This window comes from Macrobrachium nipponense, chromosome 22 (genome assembly GCF_015104395.2).
Source record: "Macrobrachium nipponense isolate FS-2020 chromosome 22, ASM1510439v2, whole genome shotgun sequence".
Taxonomy (NCBI): domain Eukaryota; kingdom Metazoa; phylum Arthropoda; class Malacostraca; order Decapoda; family Palaemonidae; genus Macrobrachium; species Macrobrachium nipponense.
Window position 1 is genome coordinate 69,459,921 of NC_087213.1, and position 27,637 is coordinate 69,487,557.

The window sequence follows — 27,637 nt, forward strand, 5'->3', positions numbered from 1 at the left end:
TCTAATTTTCCTTTCAAACTTATTACTTGAAAACCAATTATTTCTAGTCATACTTTCCACTGAAAAAGTGTTTTATTTCTAGTCATACTTTCCACTGAAAAATTTTTTTTTTTTTATTTCTAGTCATACTTTCCACTGAAAAAAAAAATCACATTCCTTTGGATCACGGCTTGAAATAAACGAAACTCGGCAATAAAATTTTTTTTTAAGATTAAGGCGTCTTTTATGGTGTAAAATTTTTGTTAATTATCCCTTTCAGAAGAGGCCTTAAATCCGAGGGATGGGAATAAAATAAGAAGCTTCTTCCTTTTTTTCCCCTTCAGATTCAAAGCTTCAGCAGTAATGTTTGCATATGATTCATCTCTAACCTTTTGCTTTTTAACAACTTTTCCTGTGAATATCTCAAATAGTGTGTGACAATGTGTGTCATGATGAGGATCATACACTACTGCCAAATCCATTTAAATTTTTTTTCTGAAAATAAAAAAATTACAACAGCAGGGCTGCGCAAATTTTAAGGTCTTTCCTAGGCTTAGGAAACGGTCTCCTTGTACTACTTGGCTGGCCACACAAATTCTAAGCATGAGTCTCCTTGCTTGAGAAGATAGTTTTTCTTATGAAATACTGCAAACTCTACCAGGCTCATCTATCTCATGTGTTACATCTGCTGTTCAAATCTCCATCAAATTAACTTTTAACCACCACAAGACTTATCATGAAACAGACATTTCATATCAGCAGGACCCCAACATAGTATAATGAAGAAAACAAAGTCCTTGCATCCTTTACAGCTAATTTAAATTCAATACTGCATTCATTATCTGTATAAGGATTAAAGATATTCTAAACATCTTTTGACATTTTATTTTATCAAACAACATATATTGGAAGTATATACATATAAAAAAAATTTAAACTCATGAAAATGATAAAATACAAATGACTGAACTGACTACAGTACTATTAACTAGTATTACTGTACAATGATGAATGTGATGAAAAACAATGTGAGCAAAGCTACTTATTAAAATAAATATTAGAGCATTTACATTCTTCATAAATAACAATCGCAGTCAATCACAATAGCATATATCACATTACTGCACTCAAGTTGTCATAACTTAATCCATGACATATTGGTGACACTTATTTTCAAAGTTCTTTAAATCAGAATATACTGAATTTGTCAGAACCTTAAAGTGTAAGACAAATATGGGTAACTTTCCACAACATATGTAATTAAATCAATGTATATAGGAAACTTGGGTCATAAATCAGGCGTGTAACCATCATTGTCCTTGCTTTCATCTTTTGCATACTCTCTCCACCTACTGGTGTAGAAGCTGACATGAGTTTTGATTTTTTGGGGAGGTTAAGGTTGAAGTTAATGAAGGCCTTCAGTCACTACCTTTTCCCAAGTCCTAGTCCTCATGCTTTCAGAGCATTTTCCTTAGCCAATTCTTGTGTAAGCATCTTCTTGTATATTGTTTGTTACGTGCTAATAATCTGCTCAAATTTTGTATTGCTATTTCATTCTCTTGCTTCCTCTTATTCTTCTGTCATTATTCTTCCTCAGTCCTGAATCTGTTTAATCAATTTCCTTGCTTACCTACAACTTTCATAATTCCTATTTTTCATCCTTTATATACAAAAGATACACAACCTATAGAAAGGGGCATAATCTTTCTTGATGGAAAAATACATTGTATGAAATCAAAAACTACAGTATCCAACTACATAAGTTTTATACTGTTTTATCCATCCACAAATGAACAAGTCATAATGCACAACTTCTAGCTGGACACTGAAACGAACAATATGACTATCTAATTTACATCTGTGCTAAAACTAAAATAAATAAAATAAACTTTGAAGTACAGTAGTACTGAATTCTAGTTAATGTCAATCAATGGTAAGTTCACTATCATTCTAATTTCACAGTATTTGACTGTAAATTATTGTTTCCTGGGCAAAATATGACGACTACCAGGCAAACAAATAACGTAACATTTCCTTTATCATACATAAATTAGGAAATACGTAACCCCATAAAATTAGTGATAAGAGTGCCAAGATTCACACCACTAAAGGTAGCACCCTTTTAAATGAAAAAAAAAAAAAAACAACTGCATTAACAGGTCTTACACACACTAACTTAACCACATTTACACTAGCATTCTCAGTGATCTGATTTAACTCAATTATTAATAATACAGTAATACTGTATTAATAACTATCCTTCACTTAAAAAGAATAAATCTTTAGACAGGTAAAATGGATGGCTGGGTACATAACAGCTAACTGCTAATTCTTTCAGTGCTAGAGACTACAAACACCTGAAGAATGCAAAACCAACAGAATTTATTACTTATAGAATGAATTAATGAATAAAATTCACTATCCTGAAAAGGAGATTCCAACAATTACTATGAAGAAGTTTAAAATTGTATTAAGAGCCTTTCTCTATTCAATGAAGCTATCTTACTGCAACTTACAAAACATGGAATTAAAACATAAGAAGCCTTCAATCTATGAAAAACACAAAAATGGAACAAGATATGTCACAGTGCTACTAATGCCTTGTTAATAACTCACTTTTCATGTCATAGTAGAACTGTTGATTCATAAAATTCATGACGACATAATTCTCAAATCATAAGTTTCACCATAACAAAATTCAAAAAGCTGTATATAAATACCATTGATACTGGTTTTTCCCAATTATATATACTGGTTTTTTCCATCTTCCTAGCTTGGTCAATAATATTCAAGCTCCCATTCTTACTGTTTCACAACTATATCAATCGTCTAAATAATATAGTACAGATGAGTTACAGACTAGCATGACTCGACAGCACATACCTTTGACCTTTTTTCTGCATTACATCTGGTTCCAGTCTTATCAAAATTATTTCTGGTTTCAAGTCCTTCAACTTTTATTCTTATATCTTTTTCCATGGCACTTTTACACTTTTGATTTCTATCCAAATAGATGGGAGGGGCAATTCCTCCTACCTCATTAATAACTCTTCTTCCTAATAACTATTCAATGCTCTCAAGGCACAGTATTTTGGCTTAGTGATACAGTTAAACTACTCTAAGAAATCACTTTCAATAATTGTGTCCAGTAGGTGCATACCATCCACATAAGCTCTTGAATGGCTCAATGTAATCAATAGTAAAGAATCTTCACAGCATCCATTCATTCCCGTTGCACTACTTTTTGACTACTTTCCATCCATTCCCTTTGGTTACTTCACATGTCTGTCCAACTTAAATCTATTTGTCATGCTCTAACGTTCCCCAATCATGAGGACCCAATTTTTCGGGTCAGCCCCTTAAGGATTTAGAATATAAGGCAGTTGTTTAATTACACTTCCTTTAGGCAAACAGCACAAACAATGGGCTATACCTCAGGAACACATGTCCTCTACTCATAGCAGCTAGAAATTGACACATTTCTGCAATCATGAACTGCTATTACTTTTATGTTCTTTGAAGTCAACGACAATGTAGAGTTACGTACTCCACCCGGATACAAAAATTCCATAGACGAGCCCTTTGCATCAAAACAAAATCTATAGCTGTATTCCTGATACAGCCAAGGTATTTATTTCCACATCTTCATGTAACTTGTCACTGTATGATTACACAAGATGCACCTATTATTTTTCCTATTTTAAAACATTTCCATTTAATTTCACTTATGACCAAAGGTTGACAGTTCACTCAAATTCCTAAATTATAGCCCTGAAGCCACTTGCTGGTTGATTCAATAATGTATTAATTCCTCTACTTGAATTCAATAGGGCATTTCATAAAAAGTCTAGTTAACACCTGTCATTTTTCATTGAGTAATAATCTTCTTTTCATGGTTCATAAGATGTACTCAAGCAACAATACAAAGTATATCTCCCACAGCTGAGTCTTTATACATGCAACATTTATAAAATGTATTTTTTCTGATCACCAAGAGGTTCCTAAATGGGGGTCTCTTTTAATCTTGGAAATGCCACTTTTGAAACATCCAAGATTAACAGGATTTCATTCAAGTCACTTTCCACTAACAGATTTTCTTCATTTCACAGATATTTTATTAGAAGCATGTTGCTTGACATTTATGCCAACTACTTGCTATACACACAGTAACTTTAAACTTCCATACGAAAACCTGTGCATGTTCTTCCTTCCAGATGGTACAGAAAATCTGTAGGAAGAAGGCATAGGGTACAAAGACAGCAGTCAACGTTCTTTGCAACATCCCAAGGCACCTACAAATGCACTTCTTTCCTATATATCTGTCAAAACTTCTTTAATTCTGTCTTGTTCCAATTTCCCCCTTCATTCAAAAATAGACTCTTTGGGCCGGCCATAGAGTTTTAATTAAAAGTAACTGGTCTGATTGAATTAATCTTTAACAATAAAAATGCAATGACTTTTTAAATATGTGAACATGAAACTCTCATTTTAAGAAAATGAGATGGTAACTGGTGGCTCAAATTACTACTTACATACCAATCCTCAAGAACAATATGCTGTTTTCTAAACAGTAACACAAACATTCTATGGTCAACCATATAACAGGGAACCTTAGCGAATAAAAGTAGGTGAAGCTGAATGAAACAAGAAGGAAAAGTAAGGCATATATCAAATACAATCTACAAAAGCTCAATGCCTCTCAAGAAAATTAAAGCAGTCAAGAAAATAATGAAAGTAAATCATAATTTCATCAACTGTTTCTATTTTCTCATGTATATTGTACTTTTCTAGATTGTTTAACAAGTGCATGATCTATTTCTTGTTTCTTTCTGCTTCACCAAAAAATATTTATTATATGTATGCTACACTTTTGTTTGATGTAAACAACATAACATTGTGTCTATATTATGTACTATTACTGTTTACTGTCTTGTTTTATCATTTTCATCTACTTGTTGCATTCCCTATAGAGTAAAATAGTTTTGGAACTTGGAACTTTGTTAACCATTGTAGTAAGAGGTTTTACTAAATGTTACTCAATAACAAATGATAAGTCATCCAATACCATCAAGGAAATAAGTTACAACGTACCCATTACTAACTACACGAGCTCATTCCTGAAATATTAGAAATCTTAAACAATGGAGCTAAAGCTTTACAAGGACATAAAGGGAACCAGGACAGACTCCATTTTAGAAAGTATTTAAGGCAAACACCAATATTGAACAACAACTACAGGTATTTAGTTTTGGAAAATAGTGGAACATTTCATATATACATAAAGGTCTCATTCACTTGAGTTAAAACTACGTACTTACAAACATAGACGGTTATTCTGCACAAAATAGTACTGTCGTCTGTGTCACAATACAGCCAAAGTGGTACCAGAATACTTTACAATGTTCAGTGATAACAATATGTACTGTATGTAATAACATTAATGGGTTACAGTAACAACTACATACAACCATGTAAGCAATATACGTACACATACTCCAGCACAATCAACCACTTGATGCATAGTGAATATTTGGCACTTGGTGGGAATTCTGCTAATAAATTAATAGTCACTTATTTAACTGAAGAGCCACAAACACTACAAAAATAAAATCTACAAAATTCAATAACCTACAAATAAAAAAAAACAACAATCACTTATAGAGTATAGCTACGAAAGATATCACTAAGTTAGACATCATGAGATACTCAAGTGTTTCTGGTAAATTTTGACACTGTTAAAAACCTAGAGTTATTTGAGCCCTTAGCACAGCAGAGCACAAGATATACAAGTACAGTACTAAGATATACAAGTACAGTACTAAAATAAAGTATTTCTATAAATACTACGATTTAATGGAGCAGTCTCCATACCAAATCTAGTTACTGTACCTTCAAATATCACTGTCCTGTAAAATGCAAGACCAAAGTATGTATTATACATTTTAGGATGGCGATATGTTATCCATGTGTTCACCTTGTGAGCATCATTTCTTGAAAATACGTTCCACTAACATCCACATATCTCACACTGATTATATGCAATCTAACCTACCTGAAAGCAGAAAAAACTCAAAGTGAATATAGATATACAATCATCAAGATACATACAAACAAAATCTAACAAAACTACATATTTTTCATAATCAACAATCAAACCTGCTACACCTTTTGTATAACTTAGTTAATCGTCAATTAAAAATTACCAGTACGACTTCCCGATATCAGTGTCATGGGGTACATATTCAATCTAAACAAATGGGTATACGTATATATCCATGGTCATTAATTCGTGCTGGACGTCCTTATTAAATTATCAAATCAAGAAGCTCTTCCATGGCTGTGGTAGGTATACAGTGGAAACCCCCATATTTGTGGACTCCGGGTTCATGGATTTCTCTCTGGAACATATGCCCCCATTATTCGCGGAAAATTTGCTATATTTTTCTATGAGAAATATCCACAAATTCCTGGCTTTTTTTATACATTTTATCATAAAATGCACTTTTTGTGATAAAACTATTAAAAAACCAGGTATGAACACTTTTAGTGGCTTTTTTTTTTAGTTTTAACTAAACACAATAGGCACTTTTTTTGCATTTTTAGAGGGGTTTCAACTATTCGTGGGTTTTAGCTATTGTGGGGGGTTTAGTACCCATCCCCCCAAATATGGGGGGGAACACTGTACTACTATCAAATATCACAATTACTGTAATACTACATACGTCTTGCTAAGGTTATAACAACTGCTGGGGCCTTTGAAAGTCGATAAAAGGAAATACGTAATATGACTGTGACAGTCAATAACCAGAAAGGTATAAATATTAATCTCTAACACGAAGTTTACTTGAATGGTATCCTAGTACAATATATGGATAGCATTAGGAACTGAACCAAAGACAGTAATCACACCTATGCATAAAAATCCCTATTACTTCATACTCTAGAGCTCCAATACAAGGCAAATACTACATATAAATTATTTTCATATTTTAGAGCCCTATAAAAAATACATATGAATATTTTCTATCTTTTTGGCAGTTAAATTTTAATGAAAAAAAAATTTCTAATCTTCTCTATGTCATTGCCACTGCACAGCCTGCAAATGTTGGAAGCCATCAAAATGGAATTATGGGTACTTTGGATTAAATATGAATAATAAAAATTCACAGTATAATCTCTGGTAGGCCTAAAGACTGCAAGAAAAGGCAAAAGAAATTTACAGCATGGGATAAAACCAAAACCAACACATTAATGAAGGTTATAATATACAGAATTCAAGACTTCATTACAAAGAATTCAAGATGTGTCACTGGTTACTACAACTAGATTCTTGTATACCCAAGGCAATAGAAGGTTGCAGCCCACTGATTAACCTAAACCTACCCAAGTTTAAGAGACAGACTCATTCCCAGATACAGTCTCAGTAAAATTGACAAATTTTTAATCAATTTGTATTTTTCATAACTAGCAAAATCACAGTGTTAACATTAGGATAAATCTTTTAATGCCAGCTGGAAAACGGTAAAGTTAACAAAATTATGTATGAAAGGGACTATTGGCATCTGTGGTTGGTCACGAGTCATGTGGAGCCACCCATGTACCCCTCTTTAACCCATAACCATGTTAGAGGATGTGCTTTGCCTCTGTCCTTTTCAAGTCCGTTTAGTTTCCCCCTTCTTTGCTTTGAATCTGTTTGTGTGTGGGATTTCCTGGGGATTATACAAATAATGGAGTCTTCTCATTCTTCCACAAGATTTCTTCTGGATCTCGCAAAAATCAGAAACATGCCCAGATATGTTTTATGCGTTTTTTAACATCAGAGTACACAGAGCCTCATCCAACATGTAGTAGGTGCAGAGAAAAGTTGTCCAGATTCCAGTCCTGGTGTATGTCATTTTTGGTCGACGGGACAATGGAGGTGGTTTAATGAGTAGGAGCAGTGCAGCAGAAAGGAGGGGACAGACACTACCTAAGGATGGTGAATAGACTTCACCTCCTGTTTTCTGCCTAACATGAGGGTTTTGGGAATGTAATTTCTGAGTATCAACAACCTTGAAGGATGTATGCTCCCTGATATTGAGTCATACAACATCTATGAAAAATCAAAGGCCTGTAAAAAGGAAATGTCAATCTATTCTTGTCCGTTTGCTTGGACTTTTTCATAGCCCCTTCAGTATCTGCTGGTAATGGAGTTCATGTTTGTTCAGGTATACTGAAAAGAGCATGAAACTAGGTTGATATCTTAACAACTGGTTAATTCTCATATCACTTGAGAGTAAACTCAGTAATGAAACAGGTGATAGTCAAACACTGCACTTTTTCCTCAAGTCATCCTAGTGAAAGCAAAACGTCAGAAAATTTACCACATTAACAGAATCTCTTGAGATTGGGGATAGAGCATTTGCTAAATCAAACTGATTCCTGAATATGCAAAACACCACAGCGTAGTGGTAGTCACTTCCGAGACATGCAGCACTACTGAAGAAGAAGGTCTTGGGTGGAAGACACATGAAGAGGGCTATACACAAACAGAGCACGACGGGTAGTTTGGTTTGTTGGAGAGGGGTAAACAGATAACCACATTACTGCTAGTTCCAAGGCTTCTCAGCACAAATAAATTACTGAAAGATTGGAGAGCCATCATAAAGAACTTAAAGGTCTTTGGGCATATCCATATAAAGCTTATTGCTTCCACATTGACATACAGAAAGATCTTCAGACATTCTGAAGATGACATGATAGTAGGGATAGTCACCTTTATGGGAAAGAGGTTCCTAGTTGTTTCTGAGACATCATTACACACTCCTTACTAAGCAGAATAAAGAGATATCAGATAAACAGCAAGGTTCCTGCCAGGACAAAAAATTATTTTCTATCTAAATTGGCATTGCCTCTTATGCTGCCGATACAAAAATATTTCTAAAGCTATTTACATAAACAGATAAACTATTATTATTCTTGTTGCACTTACATTCATTGCTATAAAATGACTTTGTACAATATTCTTCTATAGAGAGGTCATGGCAGGAGGTCGGGCATAAGCTTTCGGTATGAAGCCATATTTACGAGTTTTGGGAGCATATGCCCATAACCAACCATCAACAGTCTGGTTATTGAGGTCTGCATAAATCCAATCCCCTCGACGAACTGACAAGTCATCAGGAGCCTGGGCCTGGTGATAAAAAGTTTAATAAAGATTCATTATTCGCTACTAAAACTATAACAGTATAGTATATACAAGACCTATATAGTCAAAGCAATGTAACAATCACACTGTTTCAAACCTTCATAGTTCAATTGTTATTGTAAAGAAGTACCTTGTAGTCATAAAGCATGACTAATTCTGAGCCATGGAATCGCAAATCATCACTATTCCCAGGGTTGCCATGATGCTGAGAGGCACCGTATCCTAGCTGATGAGCAGCCATACTACCCAAATTGCCATGTAATGATCCTCCCATGACTCCAACACCTCCTGCCCCAGTAGTAGCACCACCCTGCTCTAAGTGATCTGAAAGATTTGTAAAAATAAAGTGCTTACTGTGATACAATGATCAAAGTACAATTTTTTTTAACCTATGTCATTTTCAGTAACAGCCATGTAAAAATTTCTTTACATACAAGCAACACACATTTTTAGTACAAAATAAATGATCTTAAAAACTGTACATGATCCCCCTCTAGACAAGTGCTATATGCTACATGCACTGTTCTTGGACATGAGCAAAAAAAAAATATCTGCTTTGAACAATGTCAGTTACAACTTCAAACCTATATCATTTGTCCAGAATGGAAGGGAGTCCATCTACACCTACACAACAAGTAATAGAATCTTTGAATTTGTTGTAAAAAGTGCATTATTTTATGCGGCTAACTTAACCTGGCAATTCATATATCTACAATGCAATAAATTATCCCTTCTCTCACAAAATTCTACTAAAATGTGCTGACTGTTTATTATGTAAATTTCACCTGAAGGAACATAACAATAATGGGCACATTAAATACACTCCGTGTTAGTCCATTATCAATTACTTCCCCTTACAAACACACAGCAATGCTGTAATCCCCTTACAAACACACAGCAATGCTGTAATCCCCTTACCTTGTATCACATCAGCAGGATAAACAAAGCCAGATGGGACAAATCCTTCTTGGCCATCTGATCTTAAAATCCAGTACCAATCTGGATCCTCCCTATTAAGAACTGTAACAAACTCTCCTCTTTCTACGCTGACATCATTTTCATCTCTCGCAATGAAAGTATACAAAACAATATACCTTCCTGCCGGGTCCTTGATTGAAAAATAGAAGTACAAAAATAAAAAAGAAAGCATTTATAAATGCTATATGTTTTCTAAAAACATTTATGTAACTATATGCAAAAGGTAAGGCAAACATTATGAAAGATAAAAAGAAAGATTCACAATTCAAAGCAAACATCATGAGAGAGAGAGAGAGAGAGAGAGAGAGAGAGAGAGAGAGAGAGAGAGAGAGAGAGAGAGAGAGAGAGAGAGAGAGAGAGAGAGAGAGAGAGAGAGAGAGAGAGAGAGAGAGAGAGAGAGAGAGACACAATTTTACTCACTTTGAAAAATGGATGAATGTCAGGAGTTGCAGAGCCACTTTGAACTGAAGAATCAGGAGTTCGATTAGGTGGTACACTAATAAGCTTTCCGCCGTAACTTTCGTTATCTGAACCAACTAATCCTGGATTATCTATACAAATCACAAAGGAAATAGTAAAATACCTGTACACATTTTTCAGATATTTCATTTAAAGCACACAAGAAATAGTACAAAACTATCATTCATTGAACATCAACTATAAAACAGCAAGTAAACAAAATCAGTTAAAAACATACATTAAGTGAAAAATATTATATTAACATTCAAGCAACAATACTCATTAATATTCCTTCCTACCTCTGAATGAGTCTCTTCCCAACATCTTGAAAATAATCTAATTGTAACATTTTTAAAAAACAGACCACGGTTAACTTACTGACCTACACTTCTATGACTGCAGATTCTAACAAAGAATTTTTATCTTTAAATATATAATAAATGGAATGTACATATATGATTACAGGCAAATGTAACTTTAACAAGAAATTTTAGTACATCTATTCTACCATGTCTTGAAAATACCTACATAATAAAAAACCCTGGGCTCTTTTGGTCTTTCACACAAGACTAAATAAATATGAAGATGAATTTCAACACATTAATCATTAGGTTTAACCCTTAAAGCTTACTAAAAATGTTAAAATATATTCCTGGGCCCCTACCCCTACTTATACTGTATTCCAGTTTTTCATCAAAGGAAAAATGCACCAGGCAATACATCCATGGCATATCTTAAAAGAAACAAACAAAGTAGTTCATCCATTCACCTGTTCCACCTGAGTTGATAGTGCCTATAGTTGTGTTGTGATCTGTGTCGAGTCCTCCACCTCCACCATCTGTAGAATTGTGGTCTCGAGGCATTTTTTTCTGAAAATCAGTGGAACTGTAAAGTATTTTGTTTTATACTTATACATATTCTAATCTAGCTCAATGAAAGCCCCCACTGAAGCTGTGATGCTGAATGTTTCAGAGAAAGAAGAGCCTTTATTCCATCAAAAGGAAACTTATGTGTACAATGTAACAAGTATACACCACTACTACTGAGCTACAATCTGCATATGATCATCGTCAGTTTAAAAGCTATGATTTAATATCATGTACTATTTATTGTGATGGAAACCAAATGCACAATGTTTAATAGATAACAAATGCACTATAGTTCTGAGTTAACAGGAAAATATAATAAAAGTCTTTACTGGTTCAAAGCAAACAGACACTGTAGTACAGTACTCACTTTATGATTAATGGTAAGCTCCCCTAACTGTGAACCAAAAGGTGCACAGTAAGAATGTGGGATGAAGCCTTCTTGCTGACCGTGCTCTGCAATGACATATACCCAGTCATTCTCTTGGTACAATACATTTACAACCTGAAATGGAAAAATGCCACAACAGTTCTTTCAATGATTGAAGGATCACATTTACCAGTACAATGAATAATAAATATGGGTGATGATGAAATAAGTTAAAAATATTCAATAACATCTTCCAACTACTAAATTCAATTTTGTACTTTAAAGATACACACAGCACAGTATTAACTGAGCTATTTTTAAAATGACTTGTAAAAGAAGGCAAAATGGGTAGCACAGAAACTTTCAATCTCAGATTTACAACGATGAGGTAAAGGGGTTGAATATGGGATCTGTTCTAAAATGAGGTGAAAATTAGAAGCCAAGTTACAGAAGCTGGACAACAAGGTAGCCAACTACATCAAGCAAAGAATTAAGTACCTATTAGGTTATCATATTGAACATTCATTACATATGTATGTAAGAATCTATGAAAACTTCACGTTTTTGTAGTTACATATAGTGTCCATATAGTGCTATATACAGTAATACCCCAATCTATAAACCTTAATCTATAATAATAATAACAATATGCTGGCAAAGACCTTCATTAATACAAGTTTTATTGAAATTAAAGCTACTTCAGCTGCATTTATTTTGTATAGAATTTTCTTTATTCTTCTCATTACTAACTCTTCTTGTGTACTCAAGTTGGCCATTAAGACACTCTCTTGTACGTAACATAATATCCTCTTTGTGAGCAACCAATCCGTGCATTTACTCAAAACTCTTATTTCTGGGTTACACCCTTCTGGCAGGGGACACATTTTTGTACAATTACATATCTTCAAACACCATATACTCAAAAATCATATTTTTGGGCTATGTCCTCCTGGCAGGGGATGCCCCAAATGGCTGCTAATCCTTTGAATCGTTTATGACTCATTCATGAGTTATCCGGAACCCAACACCAGAGTCACTCATGATGGCTCTGTTGTGTTAACCCAGACAATTTACAAGTAACAGCTAACAATTTTTAGTATATCAATACAAATTCAAACCATTCTGCTTCAAAATACACTATCACCAGAATGACTGTCTCAGCACAAATGGTATATAAATCCACACACAAGGAACAAAGAAAAACAATGCTACTATAGTCCGACAGATCTGAACTGATAGATTGTTTACTTCTTTGAGAAAAACTCTGTTGCCAGTTCTCTCTTAACCTTTAAATCGTCCCCTTCTTAAGTCCTCAGCCATCTCCCAACGGGGCAATATTTGGGACAGTACCTAATGAAACTGACCGTATAAATCCTAATCCGGACACTCGATCCCTATTCTATTTGGTTATTACTTTTGAGACTATTTATTGTTATATTTGTTATGACTTATACCCTTAAATTTTGCATATTATATTAAATATTTTATATGCTGATCTTTTTCATTAAAAGTAATAAAACCGGTAATTGCCATTCAGTATGTATGTCTTATGATATTTTCTTATAATCTTGCCAGTAGATTACTTCTATTTATTCTTTTTTATGATTTGAATTTTCCGTCTGCCATACTATCTATTTCCTAAACAAGTTTGTAATATTTTGCATTTCATTGCTCTTCATTTTAAGTTTCCCCCTCATTTTCATTCATCAAGTTATGATTTACTTATATTTAATTTCCTTTTTCACTCACGGTCTGGACCGTGATATAACTCATAAATCTAATGCGTGTAACAATTTTTACTTTTTATAGGGTTGTTGTACATAAACTCATCATTGGGAGAGAAAAAATGTGTTTACAATAATTATCACAGGTTGCAATAATATGATTTTATACAAAATGTAGATTACGAAGAATCTTCGTCGTCAGATGATCTTTGTTTATTAACAGCTATCCTTTGTAGCATCGCCTGTTTGCAAGTTTTCGGAATGCTTAACTGCATTTGCCCGTTTCACAGCGTGCTTTCTGTAGGAATGAATTAATTTCCCTACTGACTATTGTTCTCGGTAACCTAAAGCAAGAAGTTATTCTTTTTGGCGCTAGAGTTCTCAGCTAGACTGGGCGGTGGGGCTTATCCAAAGGGTAGCTTAAGAGAGAATTCCTTTAAACTTCATGGTTTAATAGGCTTGGCCCACCTGCATATCGCCTGTCAAAGGTAACAGGAAAAGTGGCAGCGTCTTTCGAAACAGTTGTCATGTTTATAAATGCGATTTCTCATTTTATTTACATTTAAAATTAAAATCACCATATGTGAACGCTTAAGTTCAACAAAACATTCTAAAAACTTTAAACTACCGATATATTGATTCATGTGTTATAAAGTAAGGTATTCAAAACCGGATACTAGTAAATGTGGCAGCAGGGTTTTTACCCAAAGACGAAAACAATCTCTCAGTTTAGATCTGTCGAACTATAACAACCCTCACTCTGTAACAGACAGAACATACAAAGATTTACTAAATGAATGGGTTAGCGTTAAAATTTTTTAAAATAATCTAAGGTACAACATAATGCCATCACAAATAATCTCTAATTTCATACACCTGTACCTGTAACGCAAATTGGTGATGACAATGACAAACGCAATATGCTAATGACAATGATAAACAAGTAAAACATGCCCCAAAGTTCCTTTGGTGCAACCAAGTTTTCTGTACAGCACATAATGCTGTCTGAAACTCTCAGCTGTGGCCCATGAAACTTTCAACCACTGCCCAGTGGTGGGCCAGTGTTGTTGGCACCTGTACCAGTGCCAGAAGCAAACTCATGGCTAACTTTAACCTTAAAAACAATTTTTAAAAAAATGAGGCTAGAGGGCTGCAATTTGGTATATGTTTGATGATAGGAGGGTGGATGACCAACATAGTAACAATTTGCTTTCCTCTAGCCACATTAGTTTTCAAGATCTAGGGATAAATAGAAAAAGTGTGGACAGACAGACTAGCAATCTCAACAGTTTTCTTTTATGGAAAACTAAAACTATGTAGAATAACGCTTGTTAATACAGTACCTAGAATTACTGACTAATGATGGAAAAAAGTTTGAAGAGTATAAGGAAATTTACTAACGTATACCGTAGGTACTTACATTTCCTCTCTTAACTTCAAGTTCATCATCTACACAAGGGGTGAAGTCGTGAAGCACCACCATCTTACTATCTGGAGAGAGACCAGCTTCTTTCTCAAGGCCCACTCTGACTAAAGTTTCTATGGAGGCTGACCCAGTGATGCGACCAAGACCTGGGGCCCGAACAACTTTTTCTTCTCCTTCAGAGACATAGCCACCCGAACCTAATGAATGTAAAGTAATTCGTTATCCTGAGGAAGGAACATATAGGTCTTTGTTTTCCTGGAGAGCATAATAATAGGACTTTTCATGTTTAATCCTCAAGATAATCATATTTCACTACAAGCATGACAAAGTATCTAATGAGCATGTCAATAATTGTGCTCAGTTCCAGCACAAAACTTTCAGACGAATGCCTTTCTCAAATTCAAGCACAAAACTTTCAGAAGAATGCCCTTTCTCAAACTTAAAATAACAGGCAACACATAGGTCACATAATAAAATAATCTGCACAATACAAGGGTAATGAGGCAATGGTACCTTCACACAGAAGATGCATCGTAAAACAATGTACAGAAATTCTTCAGGCATTACAATTACCACAGTTAAAGCTACAATCTTTCACAGTATTAAGCACGAGCATCCAAGATTCTATGTAAAATTAGGTGGGAAATCCACGGTCAGTGTAACTAGCACAACTTCAAAGTATGAATTACAATAGCACATTTGAAAATAACCAGATCTACAGTACATGACTGAGCAGAGACATAGCGGCTGTTGGGTAGCGACACTAAGACGTAAATAACAGTTGACCGCCACAAGATACCTAACTACCAACTACTTCTTAACCAAAAGCTCTAAAACTAGGAAAAATAAATTTCCAAAGTAGAAGAAGCCATGTCCTTAATAGGACTTAGAAATACCACACTAGGATCTATTGTTTGTCACAAAAGTAGAATATAGCTAGGTTATATGGAAACAATACCAACAGATTTACTCCTTCAATGTAGTAATTTGGATAAATGAAATTTTCCTGACATACTACATATTCTATCATTAGATAAAGATGTGTTAGCTAGTATTAAGCCAGCCGTACCGTCATGGAAAGTATGACAGGATGTTAGGTAAAGGCTATGAAACAGCTTAGCCTAATCATTTTACACATTGGTATTTAGGTATACTATATAAAATACCCTATACCTATATCTATATATACATATAGCCTAGTATATACCTATATATGCTAGTATAAGTGGACTCTTAGATGCAGGCCTACGTCAATGCTAACCAAGCAAAACTGTAGGTAACCTCAATGCATTTTACCCTAAGAACCGATCCAAAACACGTCCATGACTCACGTCACGTCAGTATTTGGACAGCAAGGTGGGTCTAATTATATAATAATCTGTCACAAGGATAACAAAGTAATAACTCCCGAGGATTCGTAATATTACCACATAGTACCTATAGCTACTGGGAATAACGTAATGTCAAGAATACTAGATATCACCCTAGCCTGTTCAAGTCAAGTCGATTAAAGGTTAGGCCTGAGACTTACTGGTTCAGTGCTTGTGAAACAGAAATTCGTGGTAAGGCTGAATTCTACATTGGTAAAATGTGCGTCATAAAAGCATGCGTGCTCAAGACCCTTACCTTTCTTTTTCTTGTTTCGTCGGATTCTGACTGGACACAGAAAAGCCATCTTGCTGTTTTCTAAGACGAGCGTCGATGCCGCGTTTCTCCCTTCAATTCCGAGTTTTTCACGGGGGTTTCAGGTCACTTCAGTGCTATCTTTTACAGCGCATAATCTAACTGGGTTCTCCCGAACTAAGTTATGATTCAGGTTACAACTCGCAGAATTCACTAATATCAAAGAAATTTCCGTAAACCGAAGAAACACAAGCGATTTGGCACATCAAGGCAAAACGAGTCCAACAGTTTGTGAGTGGCAGTGATGCCAGTCTTGGTTCAACAACAACATTCGAGTTTTTGTCGGTATCATTTGCCTAGTTTTAGGCTCTTGTTGAAGAAACGACTTCTGGTAATACTGTTTAAAGGCAGCTCGTTTATTTAACCTCTTTATCGTAAAAAGATGATCACTTCGTAACTATGGAATAGTAAAATAATTGACTGATAGGATAATACGTTTCCAGAAAAATAATTTTATCTAGTATTTAGGTCATGCGGCTCATATTTCAAAGGAGCAAGAAAATGAATGTAAAATTCACTATAGAGGGGTCAGACTAACTGAAAACGAAACATTAAGAAACAAGGACTAAATAACTGACAACCATCGTGACACAAATACGCTGAGTGCAATGATTTTGACCAAACAAACACATGCCTCACATCAATCAGTGCATCACCTTTCATCATGACAATGGGCTTCCGCAGGTGTTTATATGCTTTATATGAAAATATGCATATTATGATGTAAAAACCAAGACTTTTTACGTTTGCAATTAGAAGGGAAATCATTTTTGGGTTGTATGAGTACCGACTCAGTCACTCAAAGAACTCAGCATCCCTAGACTCCGGTCTACTGTTCCTCTGCATTCTAGCTTAGAAGGAAATAGCTGAACTGCACAATAATTGCCAGACAATGCCGGATGTTCAGTTAAAATACGTATTCTTCTTCTTAGAGCGTCCCCAGGTGTTATCCTTGTGGTTTTAGCAAGTACTTGTGAGCTGAGGTTGCTGGCCCCACGGATGTTCTTCAAGAAGCTAAGGTGTCACTCATCTACGTAGTGACTGCTGACAACATTACTAACTTCGTTGTTTAAGATGACCAGTGGTACCACATACGCAAAATATTGCCTTCAGCATGAAGGATTTACATTTTTCATCTAACACGATCATCCTTTAAGAGAGGTTAACCCGAGGTTTTCATTAAGTAACTGTGAGGGGTTAAGGCTGCTAAGCACATACGTACTCTATCCCATGGTTTTCCAAGGGCCTAAGTGTCAACATTTAGTGTTTCTTGGTGGTTATCTATCCAAATACTGATCAGACCCAGCATTGCTTCTTCACTAACTCATAAAGTAGCAGTAAGGCGAACGTGCTAGTGTCACGGTAGCACATATAGAATGAACCCCTTTGCCGAAAATTCCCTCAATTTTTGGCCGTTTCCTATATTTCAAAAGAATAATGAGCAGAACGTTGGTTCCACACTGCTCACCAGTACCACTATCTCACCAGTACCGTATGTCCATACCAGACACCAGTCTCTTCAGAACCTTTGAATCTTGCTAACTTTCTTGGTCTGTAAGTTCTATGACTCACCTGTCTCATTAGGAAACCCTACGAAAACTTAAGGTATGTTATAATGACTCTTTTAGGTACCTGATGGGAATAGAAAGGTTTTCGAGAGTAAGTGGACACTTTGTTTCTTTAGGAATACCAACATTTGATGAATTAGTGAGAAAATGTATTGTAAGCTTCTTTCAAAGAGTTAAAAAAACCACTTAATTTGTGCGATTTTTAACAGTGATAGTTTTAAAGAATAATTATTTTTTAAAGAGTGGTTAAACACATTTTCTGTGTTTAGACCTTTTGTTTTATTCCTAATATGTTTGTATATAACTATTAATTTTATCGTAATATTTTGTATATGGCTCTACAGCTGAAATAAAGAATTTGAATTTGCTGTTATGTAGTTGTACCACACTGATTTCTAAATATTTAACAAAATCGGTCATTTCCATTACCATTCTTTACCATCAATTCTGACATTATTTCCTTCAAATTACAGGATTCCGTTTACCCTTATTCCTAACTCCTATTGAAATTGGCTTTTAACTCTCTTCAACAAACAACTTGTACATTCTACCATCGGTCTTCGCAGTTCAACATACTACTGGTAATAAAATGTAATGTACTACTCGGCATCCATTGCAGTACCCCATTTTATATCCCATGAAAATGTTAACGGTTTTTTTTTCACCAACTTTTCTCATCAGTTCACCCGTGAAAGTTATTTACAGCAACCTTACAAGCATAGCACAGTTGACATTGACCCACTTGTTTTTAACCTGTCACTCACCTTCTTAACATAAGTCTTGTGGTTTCAACATACTGTATATTACCTTCTGATCTCTTGCACATTGCATCGTTATTAGTGCTATCATAGGATCAATGTACTGTATCTTGGTACACACAGTTTTCCCTTTAGTCATCATAGCAGACAAGAACAATAAAAACACCAACACTGCTCCTCCCTTGTCGACCCTTCTGAAACTATTTCGAAATTTTGAATTTTTTTTCCACAGCTATAAACAAAATATAAACAGTAGCCAAGAACGAATATACAAAGAAGTAAAGAATGAATAAAAACCTTTATGTTAATGTAGATACAATGAAGCATTACCCTATTTCAAGGAAACCATTTTGATCAATAAGAAATGCATTGGTTTAGTCATTAGTGACTCACGAAGGAAAAGTAATGCTGCGCGTAGAGTAGAATTGCATATTTCAGTAATGTTACCACCAGAAAAGAACCAAATTCATAATCAGTCAGTGATAGAGAAAGAACATAAAAAATTGCCAGTCTGTCTCAGGAAGTTAAATGGTAACTCTGACCAAGAACGATTAAAGTTTCAAACGATAGATAAGTTCCGACAACTTAGCAGATATCTTTTAACACGCTATACGACCGAAGAGGGCTATAAATACGTGCCGCAGAACTATGGAAACAGAATCTAAATCAGCTAAGAACAACCGTAGGCCTACCTGTGTTCCATTCTTAAGAAACAATGAGACAATGGCATATATACAGATAGTAACTATTGATAATGTGGAGTTGCAGTGCCTTACTTTTTAAAGATTAAAAAGTCATTAAATTAATTAAGATTTAACAAGAGATCCATTTCCTCTTGTTGACCCACCTGTATAACAAAAGAGGTGGTTAAAATGTGTTGAGCAGACTAAAGTACCGACGATAAGCACTGGTGTAACCAAAATCCATAGATCTTGGGAGTAACGTGATAGAAAACGCAAACGATAGCTGCTAGCAAAGCTTTGCCGGCACTTCAACAGAGCCAGTAACAAGAAACACAACTGTCAGTGTTCTAGAACCTAAAAAGTCAGCTTGAGTACAAAGCTTTGTTAAGTACGGTGACAGAAGGCTGTCGACTCACAAATATTCAAAATGGTAGCCATCTTGGATTGCCATCACATGCTCCAGTCGCCTAACTGCGGAAAACAGCAGACTTGTTTTTATAGACTGAGAACTAAAGCGTGAAGTTAGTCAAGTATATGGTCGCTATCGATGAAATTCCACAGCTTTCCCGTTCCTGTACATTATCAAATTCTTGCTGGAATATAGATTCGAGTTTATTTCTTCCTCCCGTTTACTTAAAACGTAACTTCAGAGATTCGTAATGATAATTGAAAATAACAATGAAACTAAATAAGCCCACACTTACCTCCCAAAATCTCATTATTAAGACATTTGGCTGATATACAAGTGAATATATTGGGTACATGCCCAGTGTAGGCTACAATGATTTTCAGTTAGTTAATTTTTAAATACCGGTGTGGCATACTGAAGCTTGGAAATGAAACAAGTCATTTTGCTTAAATATAATCCTTTGATTCTATTGTATTAAGTCAGCGTTTCCCAACCTTTTCCAACCCTAGCACCCCCTGTTGTCATGTCTAAGCAGTCCAGCACCCCCTAATTATCTTAATTATTAATATCTTATTACTAGGTAACTAGAAGGATAACGGAATGTGAAGTGTACTGCTTGATCAATTTTATTTTGTTCATTCCTTAAAACTAACACAAAATACCAATATTGTTTATAAAAAATAAAAAAAATGAGAAAAAATGAAATTGCATGGATTTAAATATATACAACTGGGTAATCAATCATACTGTACATACCTCAATGTGATTTTGGCTGTTGCTTATATGCAACTAGTTTCTCAATTCGAGGCTTTGTGTTGGCCAGAGCCACCCTCATATCATGAAGCAACCCAATTTGAAGTCGGTTCCGGGCAGTTGTTTTGATTTGTGAAAGGAGATCTGATTACTCTATTTTAAGGTATTTTTACCTAAAGTTGAAACCCTGCATGTGGTGTGTATGTTCCAAATGTGTTTATACATTGAAAACTTGTAGAGAGTAAACGTGTGTGTGTGTACCCTACATACTGATGGCTAACTTTGTTTTATTATTATTCAATTCTTGCACACTTATACTTCTTACTTTTGACCAGAAACTATCACGGAAAAGGTCGGCATATTCATTTCAGATAAAGAATCAACATAAAACAACCAGTTAACTGTAATATATCTAATTCAGGAAAAATAATAATCGAAATGACAACATGCACACTGATTCAAAACATAACCTACCCACGTGCTACGAAGCCACTCGCCTCTGATACCAGGGTTCCAAGATTTTAGTGTTTCAATACTTTAGTATTGAAAAACGTCATCACTTCTTTTACAGATAATAATATGAAGCGACACATTGGGGAGAGAGAGAGAGAGAGAGAGAGAGAGAGAGAGACGAGGGAGAGAGAGGAGATAGACGAGAGAGAGGAGAGAGCGAGAGAGAGAGAGAGAGAGAGAGAGAGAGAGAGAGAGAGAGAGAGAGAGAGAGAATACTTTCCAATGGACTTACCAGTATTACTGCAAATCAAAGATAGTCTTAGATATGCCGAAAAAACTCAAATATGTAGGAGCTGTACTGCTCTGTTGCTGCACTGCTACTGAACAACTACAGTGCTACTGTCTGGTCTCTGGCTGCCACTGGTCCCACAGTCTCGCTGCTCTCATGTCAGATACAAACAAGTACCGAACGTGGACTGCAGAAGGTCACGCCTTGCTAGGAAGTGATATTTTACCGTCATGTGTGTATCGCTTCCCAGCACCCCCAATAATTGATTTCAGCACCTCCAGGGGGTGCCCCAGGTTGGGAAACAGTGTATTAAGTAAAATAGTATATGAATGACACCTAGATACGTTGAATAATAAGAAAGGACAAGACATGCTCCCATTTGTTTATTAGCCCAAAAAATGCCACTGGGCCACAGGGGTTCAAATTCTAAATTCTCAAAAATCCCTGTAAGGGTAAAAGGAGCTCAAGACAGAGATATACGAAGAAAACTAGATGTACTAGGTAGAACTGTATTCATGGGATAACAAAAATAAAAAGGACAGCGATCGAGCATCTGAAAAAAGATTGCGTTTGGGGGGAGGAGAATCATCTGCGTAGGGCTATCTTGGAGGTCACCCAGAATAGAAGAGGGGTTAAAGAAGAAAGCAATACTCATGAACATCACTCAGTTTAACTAAGCAGATAGATAGAGCACTGATGGACTGCCTTTAGATTAGGGTCGTGCTGCCATATGAAGCTTTAATGTAAATAAACCAAATCACCATTGCAAAGTTGTTTGGAAGGAACGATGCGTAACTATACATTGTTGTTACAAAAAAAATCAAGTTTTCTCCAGATGAAGGTCTTGCAATAACGTATTTTTCGTCACTCAAGTTTTCTTTGGGAGCTTAAGTTTTTTTAAAATGGCAGTTGCATTACTAGATAATGATATTGGATAATCAGATAAAAATCAGCTTTCCATGTTCATATTTGTATGCCTTCTTTTATATATTAGTTAAGGTTCACAGTTTTCTTGAATAACTCTTGCCTTGCAGGACTTAATTGGTTTTCAGTGGACATGTCTTTTTTGTTCTAAATTTTCCAACACCCATCCTACTGTGTTTTAGTGATTTTCTTATTGTCTTGTACGAGTAATTATCTTTAGATGAATTTATAACTCATTTAGTCAATAGTTTATAACATAATCTGTCTTGGTCAAAATTTGCTTCTTATTCACCCCAGTTAATTTTTTCAACATCTTAATAATCCATATTCCCCATTGTTTTTCATCTGTAATACCCTTGTTTCGTGAGTCTTGTTGCATATACATCAATACATTATTGCTCGTGTTTCACACTTGACTTTTCCGTGAGTTAGCTTTCAATTCATAATTCAATAGCAATACTGGGATTATCTTTCAGCTTTTCAGTACCACATCATCTGGCCAAGAAAGATTTTACGAGGAATACATGAGAGTTCGTCGTGTTTATGACACATATACCAAGAAGACACTTTTAGTGATAATAGATGGCAGCACTATGTAGTACATGTTTGTGACTATTTGCTTTTTTTTTTCTAAGAGTCCCACTCCGCTCAGATCATCATAGACATAATAATGAGGACACATTTTTGACTTTTTCTTTAATTATACGGCGTAGTCCATATTAACAGTCAATTCGACACTTGTCTTACAGATGGATGCCACTTTCTCAGATGTTGGGAACTTGCATTCTGAAATACATACTAACATTTATAACTTTCACTATAATATCAATAAAGCAAATCACGCAAACTATATCTATGTACACTATTAAATCTCCTTAGTCTATGCTGATAGTAGTGTAGTACTTATCCGATTCGGTGTTTCGACAAAATTAATAACCATGTTTTCAATTTTTTCCTTCAAAAGTCCAAGAAAATTATTAGCGAGTCCTTGATCACTGAATCCTTCCGGGAGCCTTCGTACCTTTACATTACCAGTTAAGCTGTCCAGAAGTATATATAATATAGGATTTTCTGATGGTAACATTAAATTTTTTCTTCCTTATATATAGCGGTCTCTGACTGTTCTATATTCTTCCGACGCTAAATTATTAACACGTCCGTAAGAATCAGACTTAGTATAGAAATTAAGGGTAGCTACATTTATACATCAACTATTCTCATCCTGGTACAGTACACCATGTAATATGAACAGGTAAGTTCTTTTTGTGTCATGAGGGTGAAACGTTTTATTAAAATGATATTTTTGGGCCAAGATAAGCCGCTTGAGACAGTGTTTTCACTTCATGAATGTAGATGGCGCTCATAACCTTATTTGGCACTTGCCAAGACTTTACTTTCGCATCTGCAGTTCTTCAAGTTCGTTCTAGACTTCTAGACGTTCTTCGATTTCACGGGAAAAGAAGTTGACTGTCGCCGTCAAGTTCATTCTCCTCCTGACGAAATGGCATCATCAGCGGTAAAAGTTGCAGGGGGTACGTAATTTATATGCACAAGTATAGTCATTCGTATAGTTTACTCACTGAATGATTGGATAATGGTCCATCATGAAAGGTAGAAAAGGATTTAACCAGTCAGAGGGAAAGCCGACCACCAACCATAATTATGCAATCTTTCGTACCCCCATCAGCTGATTGCGTAGCCAGGTCAAAGTTTGTATAATACAATTGTCATAATAATAAGATTATTTCCAATTTAAAATAAACCCATCCACCAGCTATCTTAGATCATAATTTTTCAAGATAAATTTTAGCTAACTCAATAGGCTAAACGGTTTGCTTCAGTTCTCTTTCTAGCTACGCATAGGCTAGCCAATATATACAGCCTAGCTACTATTAGGGAAGCATATTTTAGGATTAATTACCGTAGCTTATTTATTTCTATTTGGTTAATTTTACTTTTAGCTAAGGAGAATTGTCTAGTGGCCAAACTATCGTACATTACTGGGTACTGTACGGTAGTCTTTAACAGCCATTGTTTCGTTTTAATCCATAGCCTGGCCTATACTACCTAGTCTAGCGTATTGGTAGTTTAGGTCACTGAATATTGGATTTCTCATTAGGTTAATCAGTATGCTGAGAAAAAGATAATTTTCAATGGCAGGCTCATTACCCAGAGTTTTTAGGTAGCCTAGCCATGGGCAGCAGGTTGTTTTTTTTTTTTTTTTTTTTTTTTTTTTTTTTTTTTTCCCCAAAACTGAACCTTTACTTCTAACCCATTCATGTCCAACTGACGTAATAGTACGTAAAAATACTCTATCCCCTATCTATCGGTACGTAAAATTTACCAAAATTTTTCGTGCTTGTAGTAGGGGCATTTTTTAAAAAATTTCGGATAAGTAGCAATTTCGACAGGCTAGATCATACCTTGGACCGTGTATCTCGGGTATCAATACGCCAGCAAAGTAGTTCCTATACTGCGCATGCTCAAATCCCTGTACTGCGCTCTGTTTCTTACCATCTTTTCTATAAATTTTTTCACCGGCTGGACTTATTCGTTTTCCATTGATTTATATGTCGATACTTAGAGAATTTTATTGGCTTTCTCATAAAAGATAATTCATTTGCCAGACTTTCATAGTTTTTGGGTTACGAACGAAAATATAAAAAGTAGTTTTTTGTTTTTTTGTTAAATAACTCACATTTTTTCGTATTTAGAGGGCTGGGACTCTTATTCTGACTATTCCACCATAAAATACTAACATTTAGAAAAAAGGACAGAAAATGAACGTTGTTGGCATAAAATTTATATTTTCGCACTGTCGAGCGCTCCCAGATACCTCGGATATCTGGGGACAGTGCTCAAAACTAAGCGGATACGAAATAGCTAATAGGTATATCAGTGCATATAGCAAATATGATATAGGTGTACCTATATCATATTTGCTATTGGCACTCTTGTATTCCCTACTACTAAAGATTGATGTTAATATTTAACAAAATTTATTAAAAAAATAACTTTCTAAAAAAACAAAAGATTGTTAATATTGTATTCCTATTGGCACTCTTAGCCTATAGCCTATTTCCTACTACCAAAGAATGTTAATGTTCAATAATAAATTTTATATAAAAAACTTAAAAAAGAAAAAGGATTATTAATTACTTTGCAACTACAGTTCAATGAAAAGAATACTAGTCACACAAAATATGGACTTCCAGGAATTTTTGGTCAGTCGTTCAATTCTACTGAAACACCCCCCCCCCCCCCCCCCCTTGTACAGGCCTGGATGGTCTAAGGTAGAAAACAAAATATTACTAGAAGACGATTTTTCTTTGGATAGGCCTGGGTACTTTTTGGAAATGTAAACTATTGATTTTCTTAATAGTTGAGTTTTGGATGAAACTGCTTAATAGGCCTAGTTTTGCCAACATCATAAACTATGCACATCACCACATTAAGCAAGGGCTGAAAGCTGTTATTGAGGTCAGGGTAATTCTATACAATAGCTCCGCCACTATTAATTTTGATTTTTTTTTTCTGATGAATTACATAGTGTTTTATCTAAAGCAGATTTTTTTTTTTTTTTTTTTTTTTTTTTTTTTTTTTTTTTTTTTTTTATTAATTTTATATTTTATTTTTTAGGAGGAATAGTATTTTTTACCCTATTTGTTAACCTTTCCAATCTTGGGGAACCCCCAGTGGGAAACCGGGGTTTTTGGGTGGCGGAATGAATTAAAGAATCCATTTTAACATATGAATAATGGCACTTGTAGAATTAGCAATAAACAAGGCCACCAGCTAACCTAAACAAACCACCTAACCTAACCTAGTAGCCATGTCCTTACATAGCCATATTAAATATAAGAGCCTAAAACCCTTTGTGTACTTACTTAGATTGGAGGGTAAAGGTGAGCTGCCATCTTTAAGAGTGTATGGAGCCTATGATCCAATACTTTAAAATGCAATTTAAAATAGGCAAGAGCCAAGTATCCAACAAACTGATCCTTTCGACGACCGTATTTAGGCAACAGATTCTTCAAATCCTGCCACCGCCTCTCAATAGTATTAGTTTGAGCTCCAGTGTGCGGGTCCACAAAGTTCAAGGAGTGATTGACTCTTAAATGAAGAAATCCCTTCTCATTTAGGCAATCATATGCCTTCCAACAGTCGGAAATGATGGTAGTGCCAGGCTCTATATAGTAATACCTTATCACTGTTAAAAGTGTCACTTTGTCCCTACTTTCTACAGGAACAGCAAAAAAATATCTATTCTCCCTGCAAATCTCCCCAACCACTCACTGGCCTGTCACTACTCTGCTTACAATGTATTTTCGCCTTCCAAATTTGCTCTCATCAATTTCAACAGTTTTGCCTGGGCCACCAATCTTACCTTTCCGACTCAATGCACAATAACCTCACGAATGAATGAGCACCAATCATTTATAGTTTTGTGAGAAATTCCAAATTCATTTTCAACAATTTTATAACTAAATTTAACACCAATATAATCATATACAAGTAACATTAGATTCTACGTATATCTAAATGAGACTTTTCAAACCAGGTTCCCTTAAAAATGGATACGTAAAAACTACACCTTTTTTTTCACTTCTTTTTTTTCAATACAGCATGGCCTTCTGTCACACTGAAATGCTTTTTTGTTAATATCAAGTCAGCACTTAGAACCAAGGGGGGGCCAATTAGTGTCACTTTCACTTTTAATAACACCGTGATCTTGGCAGTACTATATACTTTATTATTCTTTCGATGTTACCACAATAATGCAAAACAAAATCTTTATAATTTAATTAACAATTGAGACAAGAACTTGGGAGTAAATCCACATAAATTGATGTCAGAGTAGATGGTAAATGAGAAACCACACCGGAAGTTGAAGCTTCACACGCCTCCATGGCTCTCAAAAGCCTGAAAAATTAGCTGTGGAAATTGTGGGAAAAAGTGTCGAAAAGTGTTAGTTTCCTAGTAAAACTGTCACCTGATTGGTTATTCAAGTCACATGATTCTAGTTTTCTTGAAATGCTAGTCCCAAGTAAAATGTGGATAATCATCATTGTTTAAAAACTATGACGTTTGGGTGACGTCTTGCTACGTAAAATACAGTCGATGATGT

The 27,637-nt window shown here is 35.2% G+C and overlaps 1 protein-coding gene across 4 annotated transcripts in view; it reads right to left on the bottom strand.

The window, feature by feature from the left end:
- LOC135198792 (SH3 domain-containing protein Dlish-like) overlaps nt 1–17,574 on the bottom strand; it is a 53,423-nt gene extending 35,849 nt beyond the window's left edge. For 2 of the 4 annotated variants that reach the window (XM_064226741.1, XM_064226743.1), the window contains exons 1-9: nt 16,616–17,531; nt 14,984–15,186; nt 11,840–11,974; nt 11,373–11,472; nt 10,565–10,695; nt 10,085–10,274; nt 9,297–9,490; nt 8,951–9,151; nt 5,869–6,031 (exon numbers count right to left, since the gene is read on the bottom strand). In XM_064226741.1, coding sequence (XP_064082811.1) covers nt 8,987–9,151; nt 9,297–9,490; nt 10,085–10,274; nt 10,565–10,695; nt 11,373–11,472; nt 11,840–11,974; nt 14,984–15,186; nt 16,616–16,664 — 1,167 coding nt within the window. In that variant the 5' untranslated portion in view covers nt 16,665–17,531 and the 3' untranslated portion in view covers nt 5,869–6,031; nt 8,951–8,986. Of the gene's footprint in view, nt 1–849; nt 4,208–5,868; nt 6,032–8,950; nt 9,152–9,296; nt 9,491–10,084; nt 10,275–10,564; nt 10,696–11,372; nt 11,473–11,839; nt 11,975–14,983; nt 15,187–16,615 lie in introns of those variants that run through there. The other 2 variants (XM_064226742.1, XM_064226744.1) reach the window with 2 other exon arrangements.
- Between the last annotated feature and the right edge of the window lie 10,063 nt (nt 17,575–27,637).